This window comes from Tauraco erythrolophus, chromosome 4, assembly GCF_009769465.1.
Source record: "Tauraco erythrolophus isolate bTauEry1 chromosome 4, bTauEry1.pri, whole genome shotgun sequence".
Classification (NCBI taxonomy): Eukaryota; Metazoa; Chordata; class Aves; order Musophagiformes; family Musophagidae; genus Tauraco; species Tauraco erythrolophus.
Window position 1 is genome coordinate 72,040,990 of NC_141468.1, and position 17,525 is coordinate 72,058,514.

Sequence of the window (17,525 nt, forward strand, 5' to 3'; positions counted from 1 at the left end):
GTGGGCATCACAGCAGACCCCCAGGAGTGGTCCATGCTGGTGAGCGGCATCCAGACCCGCCGGCTGCGGGAAGGGCTGGAAGGGCATGCTGTCCCACATGGCCCGTCAGCCTGGGAAACAGACGTGCAGTTCATATTGCCCGAGACTCTTGCACTACTTATTTTCCCGGCTGTGGGTTACACAGATGAGGAACAGGGATTGCAGGCCCCCGGGTCTCCTCCCTGGTTTCGAAAGGGAAGTTTCAATGGAAACCTGTTCCTCAAGTTTCCAAGCACTGATGACCTCAGAGCTGCATTATCAGAGCTTTCTAATGCAGGATAGGGACGTAGATGGTGCGTAGACCGACACACCCACACTTCTCCAAAGCCTGTGCCTTCTCTGTTGTTTGTGTCCTGCAAGGCAGGCTGATACTCCCCTCCGCTCCCATCAGTCTCCTGTGTCCATCATATCTCTCCCTGCCTTCAGTTCCTCCATCCCCTTTCTTCCCCCCTGCTTGATTCAGTACCCTTTCCAGTCTCCAGGTTCGTTCACTTATTCCCATATGCAACTGGTTGATTAAGTTCATGACAGGGTTAACCCCCCTCCAGGGTCTCCTTCCCTCCCTGCGCTCTCCTGGCTCCCTTTCCTGCCTCTCTCCAGCCATCTCCCCTTGCTGACCTCCAGCTGCCTGTCTCACATTCATCAGGGAAGACAGCAAAGAAAGTCAGGAGTTGCCAACCAGCTCATGAGCACCAGAAATCACCAGCCAATATGACTTAATGGAAAGCAACCTGAGGCACGCTCTGCCAGGGCACCAGAGAGGCACCAGCCTTCGGGGTGCTTTGCCAGGGGCTCACCCTCATCTGCATCTCTTTGTTCAGCTGGCAAAGAGGCAGTGAGGGCCCATCCTCTAAACCTCATTACGAATCTCCATCTCCAGGTAGGCTCCTGGGAATGGCAGCAAGGAGAAGCAAAACACTTATTAAACTAAGGAGAAAGACTGCATCTGTTATTTAAACTAATTATTTCATAGGAAAATTACTTTTGTTGGCCTGTGCATCTGCAATTCATATCATACTCCCACAACCCTTCCCACTCTCTCAAGAGCATGTGTGGAGGCGCAGAGGCGCCAGCCAAGGCTGCTGTTACCTGCACGGTCTCGATGATCACAGAAAAGGAATTTTCCACGCAGTCCTTGGCAAATAAGTACTGACAAATCCCGCTGAAGGTGAAATACTTGTTGTCGAAGCTTTTGAAATGGGACTGGCCAGTGACGGAGCATTCTCCTGAAAAATGCAGAGAGCCATTAGTCACCCCAGTGTTGGTTGCAGGGAAGATCCTGCCCGTCCCCTGTAAAGGCACAGAGGGGGAAGAGCAGCCCAACAGAGCAGACTGCATGAGGCCCAGGTCACCTGCAGAGCAGAAAGCACCAGTAAGATGCTTATCTCACTGTTTATTCCTGTCATTACCAGCAGTAACAGCGGTGCCGACAAAATCTGGGGAACATGGTATAAATCGCACTCAAGAGCTGAAATTCATGCCTGTGGAGAAGTCTATTAACGTTTCAAATGGAGGGTCATGACAATGTCAGCGAAGGGCTCAGCCCTCTGCACTGAAGCAGATTTGGTTCTTCCATAGGATACATGCCAGTGGCTCTGGAAACTCAGTAGTCACTCAAGCTCTCCGCAGGATAGGTCATACCTAGTGCCTAAGCGATGGGCGCTGGTCGCACTAACCAATTGTGAACAGCAACTCACGTACCCTTTTATGTAGGAACTAGGTTGCCTTCTTTGTACAATGGGGAAACTGAGGCATGGAGAGTGGAAGTACTAATGCCCGAGACTGGCGGAGCTAGGAAAGGCACTCAGGATTACCCAGCATTAGTCACACACTCTGTACACTGGGTAACCTTTCTTCTTTACTTCTACGCAAGAGCTTGCAACATCTTGACATAACACACTTTAAATCCACTTTTACTTAGCCCAGTGGGGCACATCTGCACCCATGGAGCTGGCTGCAGAACATGGGCATTTTTACAGAGCTGAAAATCAAAACTTACAACAAGATTTGTTGGATTCTCACTACTGCTCTGCTCTTCTGCGGAGATGCCTCATTCTCAGTCTGTGCTTCATGGTTGGGTCTTGGCAGATTGTGAGCCCTCTCTTTGTCTCTCTGCTGGTGTTTTTAGAGCATTGCAGTATGGTTTTATGAAGGCAACAGTGTCTGAAAGACTTCTTCACAATGACCTCCTTGAACACAGCCCAAAAAAAGGTCTTTATTCCTTTGTTGGGCTGCCTTGAATACCAGTAAGTTATGCTAACATTAAGGTAAAAATACCTTATCAGAATGAAGAGCTGGAAGACAATCATGGCTTGAGTTATTCCAAGCACGGAATTCATGGCGGACTTTACTCTGAACCATTATCTTAATTAACTAGTACAAAGTTAAAAATAAACCCATAGTTACAAGAGCTACATCTAAAGTTCTCACAGAATAATGCAAAAGTGTGGCTCGTCCACCCTTCTACGACGAAAAGTGGCTATTTAAACACATCAACATCTTAGAATGTTTTGGTAAGTTGCAGCTTTTCATTTTCAGCAAGGCAGTATTCAGATGCCACAACTGGGATTTGGTACCCTGTTATGCTAGAGCCTCTCCAAACACATAGGAAGGCTCCCACTCTACAAAAGCTTGCAAAAAAATTCTTTCATATGAGAAGAGTATTACACTTAGAGATGGTCCCACAGAAAACAAGGTAGGCAGAGACCTACTTGTCCAGAATAAAATTCAGGTGCTGGGCCTACATTGTCAATTCACTGAAAAAGGATGGAGAAAGGTTAAATGTTACAAGCTCACAGGTAAACTCCATGAGTTATTCCCTCTCTGCTGCCTTTGAGTCCCAAAGAAGCTCTGTCTAATGAACGTCTAATGGAAATTTCCCTCTTTGACATACTGCCGACTTAAATCAGCCTGTGCTAAAGAACAACATCATAGATCCTGAGGATTCACAGTCTTGCACAGCCTTAAGAAAAGGCCCAGCTCTCACTGGATACTTGTCATCCCCTGGAGAGTAAGGCAGCTTGGTATTTTTGCATGTCCTACTTTCTGTTCAATTAAGCTTGGACAAAGGCAAAACAAGTGTTACACTACTCAACTTCAGAGTCAATTAACTGGCTATCAGACGTGGAAAACAGATTTAAAGAAAATCAGGCATAACCCACTACGTCACACACAGCTTGATTTCCAAGGCATTCCCTGCACCTAGGAACCAACAGGACAGGTTTACAGCATGGAGAGCTAGGGACTGCTACCCTAGACAAGTCTCAGTCCTTTGGCATTGCTCCTAGAAGGGAAATTTCTTTCCTGCGGCAAAGCCTCTTCCTATGGGTCCCTCTATCTACTCCATTTGGAGTAATGCATCCCATGAGACTTCCTGAAACCTACTGCCTTCATAATTAATTTAATTACGATATCAGCTTGAGAGCTTCTTGCTAGTGCTAGCCAGCTATTGCTAGTTGGCTGACAATGGTACTGCCTTCTGAAGCACTACCTCCAGCTGGGTACCCAGCTTTATCACCAAACTTAGAGCTAGGCAATTCATTCCCACCATATAAAATAAATCTTTCCTGACAAACAGGTTGCTAAAAAAAATAATGGAACTACCTTGCACTTATGTGAGGCTAAGTACATAAACTTTCTGTGATATATGATTTTAGAACTATTTGTTGCAAAAATAACCAACCAACAATAAAAATACCCTGTAATATTGCTTCAAATAGAGACAAAACAGGATAGGTAACAATATAAACTTGGCTGCTGTTCCTATCAAGTACTGCTACTTTGGGAAGCTTTGCTGCCCTCCCATACCATCTCAGTACAGCTTGTAGATGTTAGCAGGTACATGTACAACAGCTGCACTTACACAACCTTCGGTCCCGTACCAGCCTAGCTGAAAAGTGACTTGCATATGTTGGCTGAAGGTATAAAGATAAGCTGGTATTCTTTTTGACTTCTGCTCATTCTGCAGAGCTTCCCAACTCAGAAAAAGACAGTAATGCTATATTCCCTTTTGCACAAAGCTGTATATCAATATCTGTTTGCAAGCCTCAATGTTAGGCTTGTCTGCAATTCTATAATCACTATAAAGAAAACATATCTGGAGTTGAGGATAAAAATTTGGCCCACGTAGTATTCACAGTAGCCCAGAAAGCAAGGACATTAAGAGCTATAACCTGATCAAAGTTGGGAAAAAACCTATTTCTTGTTTGTAAACATGCTGCTGCCCATTAACTAAAAGACACAACAAATCAGCTGGGGCTGTGCCCTTGAGCCTGTGTTTTAGACAGTGAGATTCCCTGCACTTGGAGAGATCTTAATGAACATGTCAAGCATGGGGCTTCTCACGGTCCCACTTGGCATAGCTCACTAAAAACGTCATTTCTATTTTGAACATTGCATATACATCCCTTTTTTTTTTTTTCTGCTGACATTTTAGGGCAAGTGGTCTTTCAGTCTAAAGTAGGAGGAAATGGAGCATTGATGAGTCAGGCAAGCTTACAAGACTTTGATAGACATTTTAACACAGTTGTAATTCTCTTCACTTGTGAGGATTACACAGTCTCATCTCAAAAAACAAAAACAAAAAAAACCTCCCAAACAAAACCACAAAACCACCACCACCTCCCCCAAAAAACACTTGCTCTCTCTTTTCCTGTCCTACCCTAACCCCAGTCTCCTTCTCATCCCTTCCACTCTCAGTTCCCAAAAGCAGGGAGAACAAACAAGATAAAGAGACATGCTGTCTCCCTGAAGACTCCTACGCCCAGCGCAAGCAGCGTCAAATGCTATTTGGGGTCTATCAGGCCCTTCCATGGCTGAACGTAGTGCAACAGCTGAATCAGGGGATGGGCCACAGAACTAGCAGGAGGAAACAAGGAAGGCAGTGCTTTGCTGGCCAACACGCAGCATGAAAAGTCACGTTCCCCATGTAGGCAAAAAACTGAGACAGCAGACACCAGTAGCAGTGAGTTTGGGAGGGAGGTCGAGTAGGAGGAAAGGGAGCAACACCACCTGCAAGAGCTGCCTCTCCAGTCTGCCAGCACCACAGAAGGCAGGGTGGCCACCTCCTCCCCCGGGCTGTAGCTCCTTCACCTCTAACATGACCTATAGGGCCCAAAGCCACGGGGTATCAAGAGTGACCCAATCTACTCCCAGTACTTCAAATTGTCCTATCAACAAAAGTATGCCAGTTCAGACAATCAAACAAGGAATGGTACCTGGCCAAAGGAACCCAGCAGTGATCCTTTATTTGAAAGCCAGTCCTCTGAACATAGAGACACTTGTATCTTGGTAAACTAAGTAATCAAAAGAGGAACCATTCTTCTCACCAAACAGGATTTTTCATTGCTACATATAAATCACACTGCACAACGTTTGGCTTGTCTCACAAGAAGAATTTGGAACTATGAAATCATCTGGTTTGCACTGGAGCAAGCAAGTAAGAGCCAAAACAGATTCACCTTTTGTGTGGAAAAAATATAAGCTGGATCTAAGTGCAAGGGATGTAGGCAAGGTTTATTTGTCAAAACCTGAGAAGAGCTGAACCAACATACCTGGGCATTCCCCATTGCTGCAGATCCAGGTGCCACGTCGACAAATGCTAGGAAACATATCACATCAAGTTAGGCAAGAGTACATGAATTCAAATCTGTTGTGACTTTTTCCCAAATAATTGAAACATGGGCCCATGATTCAGGAAAATTAGACCAGTCCCAACATCCTTTCCATCTCCCATAACCTCATTTCTTAATATATCCATCCCTTCTTACTATCATTCGACAGAAACTGCTGGTAATCAGAGCTGGAATGGTTGCAAAACTCAGGAATGTCTTTTTTCCCCCACCAAAGCTCTGTGTTTAATAGTTTTCAACTACATTCCACTGATGTGGAAGGAGTTTTATATGCAGTTCTCAAGGTATGTCTACAAATATGACAGAAACACAGGGAAAAAAACATTTTGAAGGGATCTTCAGAAAAACATATACCACAACCCCCAACTCAAGGAAGGGAACTTCAAACCTAGATCAGATGGCTCAGGACCTTGTCCATTTGAGTTTAGAAATCTCCAGGATGAGGTCCCATGGCCTCCCTGGGCAGCTGTCCCAGTGCCGCACTGTCTCAGGGAGAAGTTTGTCTTGTGTCTAAATGGAATTTCCCCTCCTGCAACTTGTGTCCATTGCATTTTTCTCCACTGTTTGCCTCTGAGAAGAGTTTGGTCCTGTCTTATTTACCACCTCTCTGTAGGCAGTGAAAGCGACCCCATTAGCTTTTAAACAAATCTATTTCCCTTTGCTTCTCCTCAAGTCATAAGCTCCCCTGCTGTGATCTTCTCCGGTGTTCTTCACAAGACTCTCTCCAGCCCATAATCTTCTCTCTTGCAGTGGAGGCCCAGCACTGGCCACACTACTCCAGTCATGGCCTCATGAGTTAGTCACAGGAGGACAATAATCCCTTTCCTTCACCGGCTAGCTAGACTTCTGCTAAAGCAGACCTTCATCAGTCTCATGGCACATTGCTGACTTAAGTTCCTCTTGCTTAGTTTCCCTTTCTATGCAAGTTGCAAGCAGGTAGATTGTCTCTGCTTTAATATCTTTGGGTGGTGGATTTAGTGCCATTCCCCAGAGGCACTACTAGTAACCAGTAACATGCACTGATAGCGATTGAGATGGCTGTCATCCTTGCACCTGTGGGATACCATGTCAGTCAATCCTAGAATCTCCAAAATCAAGTAAGTTTCAAGAGGTGCTAGATTCTTCTTATTCCTTTAATTACCCCAGCCCTTGAAAACCACTTGTGAGGAGTTGGTTTATTGAGGATGGTAAACGCAGAGCCAACGGAACGCCATTCTCCATAGCAGGATCAAATCTGAATAACAGGAAGTGTTTCTAACAATACAGTCTATCAGGCAACACTGGTCTCCCAAGAGCAAAAAGGTCAAACAGGGAAGCCAAGCTCAAAGCTGCAGACAGCTCCAGGGAAAGAGACAAAATGCTAATGTCACGGTTGGTTCATGTTCTGTGACACATGATGCAGGTAATAAAAAACTTCTGGTTAACGGGGACGATGCATAGACCGTCTTTCTTTTGCATACGCTGGCCTAAACTGAGTCCTCCTTCTGTATCCTAATTGGAAACATCCAGGCGCAGAGTTGTCTGAACTCCTTCCACAAATATGTTCACGCTTACACATAACCAGATCAGGAATACATTACTCATTCCCTTCCCTCTCTTTAGACAGCTAGCATTCCTCCTCAGGCCGGCATTCATGAGCAAAAGAAAAACCTTGAGCCATGCAGCTGGGAAGATTCATTAGCTTTGCAAGAAGTTCCAAGGACGTGCCTGAGCTAACTCCTCTTGGAAAGAAATGGAGTTTAGAGGTTAACTACATGTAGGAAGTCAAAACAAAGACACCACGGCTGACACTAACCAGACATGGGAACCTGCCGGTCTGTCTTATCCACAGGAAACAGGTAGTTCTCTACTGTTTGAAAGAGTATGACCCTCACATTGTTCTATCAGATCAAATATCCCTCTAAAAGCAGAGCTGATTTTGTCTTTGTGAACAGCTCACTTCTTGGAAGGGGATGGCGTTTCCAGTAAGAGAGCCAGTCCTTTGCCAATGAAAGGAAATTTTTAAAAAGGAGAGAGAGAGATTTCTACAAAGATCATCTAAGAAAGTCACTTGTGTGTGTACCTATGTGTGCAGTACTTATCTAGAGCAACACTGAATTTACCATGAGTTGCAGTCCTGAGAGATGGTGAAGCCAGGAGGATAATGTTTTCCAGAGTGGACGCAGGAGCAGTCGGAGCTTTCAATGCAATGTTCACCATCAAGGAGCTTCCCCTCTGGATAGGATCAGGTAGCAGCAGATACACATGCCACACACACACACAGGGACACAAACATAAATATGATTAAATTTTCTAGTTCTTCATATACTTTAGCTAGATTTCATATGCATTATTATTCATAGCTAGTCACAGACAGCAATAAAAAAAATGTTTGCCAAAAAGCCTTACGGGGGTTGGTGTCTACTTTCCTTCAAGTGCTGCCTCTCCCTCAGGCGTGCTTGAACAGAGCATCTCTGGTGCTACCAGAAGAGCTCTTTGCTTAGCCAGTCCCTGAGTCCAAAACACACATATTGAAACATATACGAGTCAAACACAGGGAGCACATTCAAGCTTGGTCAGATCTGGTCTAGAAACCTGACTGTTTGAAAAATACATGTACTTTATTGACTGCAGTGAACAGTGTCTAGACGAGTTTTGTATTTGTCCTAAGAGGACAGAAGAGGAGACAAAGTAGGGAATGAAGGAACAAAGTTGGACGACATAAAAGTCTAGCAGAGAGGGTCTGAGAGGAAGAAATATTATCACATGGAGCTGTGGTTTCTCTTTTCAGTTTCTGCAGAAGCAAAAAGTGAAAGGGCTAACTTCCAAACTCTGATCCAACTGCTGAGGTTTCCATATTACACAACTATAATTACCTATTCTATATATAGAGTATTTTATCTTACAAAGATAAACAGAGGCACAGATGAGTTACAAGCCTTGTCCAAGATTGCACTGTAAGCTAGTAGTAGAAGAATGAGCTTCTTTCTCTTGGACCCCCATGTTGAAAGATCAGTGATATTTCTCTGTTTTTAAAAGAGCTGCTGTAGCAAAACATTCCAATTGCTGAAAACCCATCTCCCTCTTCTTTGAAGGACTCCTTCCAATTGATTGCAGAGATTTTGGCCCTTTTCCTTAGCAGCAGCAGTCACCACCGCTGGTGAGACACAGGTAAGTCCCTTTTCTCCCATTCTTGCCATAGAGCTGCCTGGAAAGATCCTTGCTGTTGAGAAAATCCTTTCAGTGAGAGATACTCAAAACAAGATCCGAGCATTTAAGAGTGGTGTGGTTCTCCAGAGAGCATGAGAAAACAGAACGTCTGCCCTTTTTTCCTGGCAACAGTAATTCCATTTATAGCAATTAAAGTAACTATGTGGTGCATCTAAGGAAATAAATAAAATTTACAAAAAAAAAAAAAAAAAAGACACATTCATTGAACAGATCCTTTTTACTCTTGGAGCACTGTAGGGAAGCTAAGAGAAGGTATAATCCTCACTTTAAATCCTAAATTCCTCTATTCATCTGTGAGATCCTCTTTGCTTTCTATGAAACTCGAATCGAAGTTCAAATCAAAGTTCTTTCCTGTTGACTGTGTACCAAATAAAGTAAAAGTTTTTAATGGCTGATTCTTATTTCTTTTCATAGAATCCTAGAATAGTTTGGGTTGGAAGGCACCTTTAAAGGTCATCCAGTCCAATCCCCCAGCAATGAGCAGGGACATCTTTAATAACATCAGGTAGCTCAGAGCCCTGTCTAATCTCACCTTGAATGTTTCCAGGGATGGAGCATCTACCACCTCTCTGGGCAACCTGTTCCAGTGTTTCATCACCCTCATCATAAAAAATTTCTTCCTTATATCTAGCCTAAATCTATCCTCTTTTAGTTTAAAGCCATTACCCCTTGTCCTATTGCAACAGGCCCTACTGAAAAGTCTGTCCCCATCTTTCTAATAAGCCCCCCACTTTGAGTATTGCAAGGCTGCAATAAAGTCTCCCAGGAGCCTTGTCTTCCCTAGGCTGAACAACCCCAACTCCCTCAGCCTTTCCTCATAGGAGAGGTGTTCCATCCCCTTGATCATTTTCATGGCCCTCCTCTGGACCCGCTCCAACAGGTCCATGTCTTTCCTGTATTGAGTTTCATGTGCTTCCCTCTACCCATCCACTTGTTCCTCATACAGTACCCACCTGCTTCTCAGTTTCTGTCCCCTTTCTTTCTCTGCTCCTCAGTTCCTGTCCCCTTAAATCTTTCCTGTGCTGAACTGACCAGTGCAGCTACCAAAGGAAGAACACAGCCAGAGTCCTTTTGTGGCCAGTGGATTCCTCTGCTTCAGCTTTTCTCAGTATTCCCAGGACTGCATAAATATAATAGCTAGATCCTTCACAACAAAATAAGGTCCTGTGCCTAGTTACATCACTTGTCACCCTCCATGTGCACCTTCCCAAGTCCTCTCACAGAATGACAGCTTTGAACCTCCAGTAAGAGACTCACAGCTAAACAGGAAAATACTAAACTCTGAATGATTGGGAATGTTTTAGAATGAAGTTAACAACCTCTCAAACAAGGCTGACATTGTCATCACTGCCTTATTTTGGAAATCAAATTATGTTCTCAATAAACCTCTGTCTGTCACACTTCGTATCTTGTACAGAGGGGCAGTAAATACCTCTCTGCATTTGCACAAAATCAAGATTTGAAGGATGAAATGCAGAGATAGTCCTATTTAAAAAAAAAAAAACAACACAAAAACACACAACTCTCTCCTCCTGCAGCTGTCTTAAGTACAATAGACAGTGGAGGAAGACTGTGAAAAAAATCCAAAAGTGGTGGTTGGGCTTCCCCCTTCAAGGAAATCAAATCTCCTGTACAAATGATTCAGTAAGTGAAATCATTCATCTGAAATCATGAAGATCTGTGGAATTATAGCATGAGCTCTACATGTACTGTTTTTCTGTAAGAAACTGCTTCAGTATACTCTCTGTTCTTTTTCCCTCTAACTGGATGCTTCTAACCAAAGGCAATTCAGAAGGAATCCAGATACATCAATGCTAAGTGGTCCCTCACCAAGAAAGAAGGGCAATCCTAGAGTACTGATGCTGATTTTCGAAGAAACATTTACTTTTTAGTTGGGTCTAAAAAACAGCCCTTTCATGGAGTGAGCACACAGGCAGTTTAGAAACTGGTTTATTCTAGGACATAGTCCCAGAAAAGAGAAGTGTTTCTGATTTCAGGAAAATTTAAGGGAAGACACAGCATTCCTTCTTCTAATAAAATAGGTTGCATCACTGCTAAATGTTTCTCTGTAAATAACCCAGTAAATAAATTACCAGGGCAGCTGCAGCCATCAACACATTGTCCGTGACACACTTCATTGATATTCAGGCTCTGGCAGGTTTTGGCACAAGGGGATACACATTCCTTATACTCCATGCCAACTGGACATCTTGGCCCTGAAATAATTAAAAGAAATTAGAAATGCAAATTCCTCAATAACTCTCAAATAAATAAATCCCTTAATTATCAAAGGCTGAACTAAAGAGACACGAAAAAGGTCATATCCTCTCCAATCAATGATTTCTTTTTCAGAAGCAGAACATTTAAGAAACACTGATTTTCAGTTTGCTGCAATATCATTATCTGACAGGTTGTGTAGTAAATACTTAGAAGTTAAAGCCAATTTCTTTTTTAATAAATCAAGTCTTAATAACTAAAACCAAGTGCATTAAGAACAATCAAACATGGGAGGAAGTTTTGCAATAATATCTAAGTAATTTGGAGAGGCAAGCATGTTCTGTACCTTTAAGCTATGCAGTTACTCCACTTATTTGTGAAATTACACTATTTCGCGTTTCCAGAGAGAACTGGGAGACAGTTAAGACTCTGAAATCCCATCCTTCTTCCAGCACAGGATAACACTCATGTTGTCGTATCTTCACTGCTGTCATTATCTAGGCTAGGCCATTATGCAAGCACATACTATAGCCATCCCTTCGTTCTGATGCATAGACATACCCTGCAAGACTGCGTGGGCATGGAGTGGGAAGAAAATATTAGAGCCTGCCCTTTCCCAGTAAATCCTCTATTGAAGGAGGTGGGAGGGTAACGAAGGAGCAGCCTTGCCCTCTGCGGCTCCAGGGCTTGGACACCAGCTCGCACTAGTACAGTGTGCCCGGTACCAGAGCCCTTCCAACACAGCAGAGTGTTTTATGCCTCCCATAAAACTACCACCACCATCTCCTGAGAATGAAGGGTGATGGAAAATTAAGCTCCTGCTATGGCAGCAGGCCACCTCTCTCCTTCTTGACTCAGAAAAACATGGTTTGTGAAGTCAAGGGCTAGAAATGAGCTCTAAAACTCCTGGGAAGAGAGAGGGGACAATTCCACTCAATTCTTTGGCTAGATTTACTGACAGTCCTAGCAAAAATGGGTCCTCTGGCTTGCACTCCGAGCAAGGAGACAAGTTTTCATCATATTCCTTTTATGTCCCAATGGAAAAGTAACAAATAACTGCTCGAAATAAGGCTCTCCGCTGGCATACAATCCTTTGAACAAGCCGTTGGCAATGTCTTCCTGCCCTAGCCAAAATCTGAAGGCACAGTTTTCTTCAGTGGTGGCCAACAGCAGAATATCTTTACCAGAGAAGAAAGTGTTGTCAGTACAAATCAGTCAAGTTATCCCATTAAATTAATCTACATAAACATCCTGAGAAAATTGTCTTTCCTGTGTAATGTAGAAAGGATGAGAAAAATAATTGAGAACATTATGTTAGAGGATTTTTTTTACATTATTATTCATTTACGTGCTTATGTATTTAACCGTGGTTCTCCAGTGGAGGTATACGTGCATAAACACGACCTTTCCTCTATAAAGGCAATCCATCCCAGTCCATCTATGCACTTCCTTGTTGCAAAATCTTAGCAGAGATGTAATCGGGACCTCTGACCTCGGCAAAATTGGGCTAATAAAGGCAGCATTTCAAGATGCAATCAGGACTTCTAACCTAGCAAATAAAAGATGAAACAATTGTCTTTACGGGAGAGCCTCTCATGAGGATACTGACTTTTAAATACAGGCTGGATAACATCTGAACCATACACAAAATACATCCTGAACATCCTAATCTATACTTTTGTATATCACATGAGCCTTCACTGAATTTGTATACCATGGTGAGATCTGTAGCAGCTCAGGATCTTCTTCATATAAGGTTCAAACAATCCTGCCTTAGGGACAACAACTTCTAGAAAAAGGTGGGCGATGGAGAGCTGAAAGGAGAAGTGAGCGAAGGCACTTCAGATAAATGGAAGTGACAGGCACTTCAGATTTTAACCTACCATGCCTGAATCAACATCCTAAAAAAGCAGCAGATGCTTTTAGCTGCAGCACATAAATCTGCAAGATAGGCATGATCTCATTTGGGATAAGCAGCCTAGGAATAATCCTGTCAGCTTACTGCATGAGCTCTCTTCAGGCCACCCATCCAAAATCACTCCTTCATGAGCGCAGCTTCTTGCATAATCAAGGAACACCGAGCAGTGACAGTCCATGCCCTGGGTACAGGCACAGATGTCTCTTTCACAGAGATTGATGTATGGCTCTGGATCAACTCGATGGTGGCACCGGGAGAAGGTCGAAGATGTTCTTAGCAGTTGGCAGGTTTCCATGAGACCCTGCACAAGTGAGGAGCAAAGGTAGAAAGAGAGAAAGTAAAAAGAGACAAAATATTTTAGTTACTATACTCTCAAGAAGAGAGAAAAAACAACTTTTCCAAACACACTGTCACCACTGCTGTTAACTAACATCATCGTTTTACTTAACAGCACCATCTAGTTAAATAACATGATAGTCAAGAGCTAGTAGTGAGCTACATCCAGTTATTCAGCACATCCATATACACAGAGGTACACTAATATACTGATTAACATAAAATAGAGTGTCATGTAAGGGATGTTTCACGCAGAAGTACGTCTCTCAATCAGTCACCAAACACAGGGAAGCAAAGAACGGCTTCCTGCCCAGTGAAGAACCAGATGGCGTCTGGAGTACCAGAAAGGCGCACACAGCAAGGCAAAGGAACTTACACTTGAGGTACTTTGGAAGAAAAATGACCAGATCGTCTTTCAGATAACAAGGGAACAGAGTAAGTTTCAGAGTGAAAGATCAAGTCTGACAGGGAACCAAATTTGTTTCGCACTTCTGGCCATATGTTCCTGTTGCTCCTGCTGGCTTGTTCAACACATAACAGGTCAATTCAACTCAGATAAATGGCAGAAAAATAAGCCAGGGAAAAAAAAAAACAATTTCTTGTGCTCTTCTCATGAGTTAAATCAGCATGGTGACAGCTACTGCAAGGAAAAGACTGCACAGTGAGATGGGAGGGGGGGAAGAAATCAAGACCTCTCCTTTCAGATGGCAGCAAGCTAAGATGCAACTTCGCTGTCTGTATGGGAAATACAACCTAGGGTATGTTTAGTGTATGACTAAGTTCTCCAAAGGACGCTCCCAAATAGACTTTCTCTTATGCATCCATTATGTCACAGTTCAGCAAGTTTGAGGTCCTCAATGCAACTGTCTGAAAGGATGACAGTGAGCTTAGGTAAGTTGAAAAAAACAATTTTCTGACACAACCCTAGCATAAACAGTTGAAGCATAACTTTATTCTACTTATTCATTAGTGTATTATATAAGCAGATGCAACCATGCTGTGCATGTCAGGTATTATACATAGCGGTTGGGGAGTGGGGGGGCACATGCTTAAGAGTGGTTCACAGAAACAGTGCATTTTGCATTACTCCTGAATACCCTAACAAGCACCTGACATGACAGCACACACAAATTGCTGTGCTAAAAAAAAAAAAAGTATAAAAATAATTTTTAAAAAAATGATAGAGAAAAAAAAACCTCTTGTTTTCATTTTTTGGAAGATGAAAAAATGGAGAAAAAACCCCACAGAGTTCAGATGTCTAGATGTCTTCTCTGAATGGCAGATGGCACACCTGTATAGGAAAACTGCTGAGTAGAAAAGACTTTTTTTGCTAAAGGGCGTTTCATCCAGGTGATCAGCTAAAGCTAGTACATGTCTGAACCTAGAGAGAACTTCTTGCTTATGAAAACAAACCAGCCAGAAATGTTTGGCCCATTGGCAATATATTCAGAGTTTCGCAAAGTGCTCAGCGAACAACCACATCACACAGAGGTCTTGAGATTTCTGAGAAAGGACTCAGGGAACTTAAAGCAATGCTAACTGAGCACCATTAGAGAGCTGAACATGACTGTCCTCCAGAAAATCAGTTCCAGCCTGGAACAATTCTGATGCCCAGACAGCAGCCACCATGCTGAATCAGCTGGAAAAAAGACTAGAAACGGGGGAGCAGGAATTGCATAAACAGTGGTTGGTGCTGCTCTAGGACTACACAGAAGTACCAGAAAGCTGAAAAAGCGCCCTAAGGTTGAAAGCAACAACAACAGAAGCAGCCAAAAAAAAGCTATTAAAGCAGAGCTTCAAGATGAAACCGATAAAACTGAAAGTGACCTCAGAGCCATTTGCAAGATGAGCAGTGCAGCAACTCCTGGATCAAAGCCTTGATCCAGATACTATCAAATGCAACAGAAAACCAGTATATGCAATAAGCCCATTTAGGGGCTGTGTCAATAAGTTTTCTTAATAAGGTAATAGCCTTGTTAAAAAGGTAATACACCTCAACTGTTATATTGCAGCAAAACTCAAACTGTATATTCCACTAAACACAAGGTAACAGTAAAACTAGTAGAAACAATCTTTTATGACTGTCATTATTACATACCAGTAAATGTTAGATACGAAAGTGACTTTAAAAAAATCCAAAAAAATAAACAACAAAAAAAAACCCTTTTCTTTTTCCTGTAGTGTTCTTTGTCTTCTTCAATAACAACATACCTAATGATGAAGCTCTAGCTGATTATCAAGAAACCAAGTGATATATGTTAGAAATTTCTTTTTCTCTATGTAAATGTTTTTTAACATTCAAATTGCTTCAGATTTTCCAGTGACTTTATACAAGAAATGACCGCTGAAACTTTCCCATCTTTTAGATATATCTCAACTATTGTGACAAATTAACAGACATAAGCTGAAATACGAATAAATCAAAAAAAAAAAAAAAAATCACCATGAAGTTGGTCAAAGACAGGAACAAGTGTTCAGAGAGACTGTGGAACCACTGCTCTTGGGAGATTTTCAAAATGTGAGCGGACAAGGACCTGAGCAACGTGACCTAGGATGGCCCTGTTGCAAGCAGGGGGTTGGACTAGATGGCCTCCAATGGTCCCTTCCAACTTATACCATTCTGCAAATTATTTTTATTTTCTCTCCTTTCCTTCTTCGAAACTCGATGGTCAGGCTGAACTAAGAGAGGTCCTTGTTCTTTAGTTTAGGAGACAGTGCACATACCTGGTGAGCACCAGATACTGTCACTGCTGTAGTGTTCCTGCTCATGGAGCAACAGTCCTGGGAGCAGCTCCACACAAAGAAACATCTAAAACCAACTGACCAGGGAGTGAAGCCTCAGGCTGAAACAGTACTTAAAGTAAAGGAGGCTGTAAGATTAAAACTAGCAGAACTGACTGCAGTATCTGAAATACAGGTGAAGGTCTTGAAACTTCTCCCTTGACTTCTGCATGAGTTCTATTTTAAGTGTTTCTTCAAACGGGTTGGCGGTGTCCTGGCACTGACAACCTCTAGCGACCACAAACTTGCTGACTTTCTTTCTGTCCTCAGTCTCACCACACAGAGCTGTAGGTGGAATTTTGAACATTTTTTCAATTTCTGTGGCATTGCCTTCTGCTGCTGCATGAACTCTATTTGTTTATTGTTTAACAATTGCCATTAAAAAGATAAGCCTAAAAAGTAACAGATGAAAGCAGAGACATCCTCTCGTTCCCTTGAATTCAAACCCTATGACATATATAAGTGTTTCTTCAGATCATTCAGGAAGGGTGTATTTTGGTGCCATAATTGGGTATAGTTTTTCAGAATATATCTTCTTTTGGTTCACTCATCAAAAGGAGAATGATTTAGCCTCCCATCTTTCCAAGTAAAAAGCATCCAAAGCCACTATGTTCAGCATATCAAATGCTGACCATATGTTTGAGCAAACATTGTTAACAACTGACAGAAGTCACTTACTTGAATGCTGATTCAGCTAACCTGAATATTTCAGGAGCAGAAAAATGAGATTTTTTTAGATACAGTGGACCTCATATTCACCCCTAAAATGTATTGTAGTCTTGTATGTCCATGTCTTTGCTGGACCTGCTTGTGACCTCTACACCATGACAAATTACAGTCCAAAAGCTGAAAACCTCTCCCACTTTCTTTCAGATCTAGGGATAAATGCTATTTCTTTATTGCTTATGGAAGTACTCCATTGGATCTGAATGGGACTATTTCTTACCAATCGCAGCAAAAGCTGAATTTTAGTAAAAGCTGAATGTCAGCAAAAGCAGAAATTAGTTGAACTCCAATTTTTCATTTTCACATCTAATATGTTATGGGTTTATTTTCCTAATGAGAAAAAAAAGAAGAAAGAATACTGTGAACTGTAGCCTCCATGCACCATTTCTATCAGAGACGAAATCTAGAAAATAAAGGTAGCATCTAAGAATGCATAAATCAAACATAATGCTTTAAAACATGTATTTTTGTTTTCAGGGCTGCCTCGTCACAGTTATCCACGTCACTCCATTTTATACTTCAAGATCCATGTTACGCATGCTGTTAGTCACCTGAGAGGCTATCAGATAGCAGTACCTGGTTGAACAGGTAGCTTAAATCACCACATCCGAGGGGTGAAAAAAATGGATCAGACAACGCAGAGCAGCTCTTTATTTTTGGTAACTGTT

General features: G+C 42.5%; 1 protein-coding gene across 1 annotated transcript in view; it reads right to left on the reverse strand.

Moving 5' to 3' along the window:
* Positions 1 to 17,525, reverse strand: part of VWF (von Willebrand factor) — a 139,293-nt gene that overhangs the window by 106,144 nt on the left and 15,624 nt on the right. The window contains exons 7-11 of the mRNA XM_086610754.1: positions 13,099 to 13,315; positions 10,973 to 11,095; positions 7,772 to 7,883; positions 5,592 to 5,638; positions 1,129 to 1,265 (exon numbers count right to left, since the gene is read on the reverse strand). Coding sequence (XP_086466880.1) covers positions 1,129 to 1,265; positions 5,592 to 5,638; positions 7,772 to 7,883; positions 10,973 to 11,095; positions 13,099 to 13,315 — 636 coding nt within the window. The remainder of the gene's footprint in view (positions 1 to 1,128; positions 1,266 to 5,591; positions 5,639 to 7,771; positions 7,884 to 10,972; positions 11,096 to 13,098; positions 13,316 to 17,525) is intronic.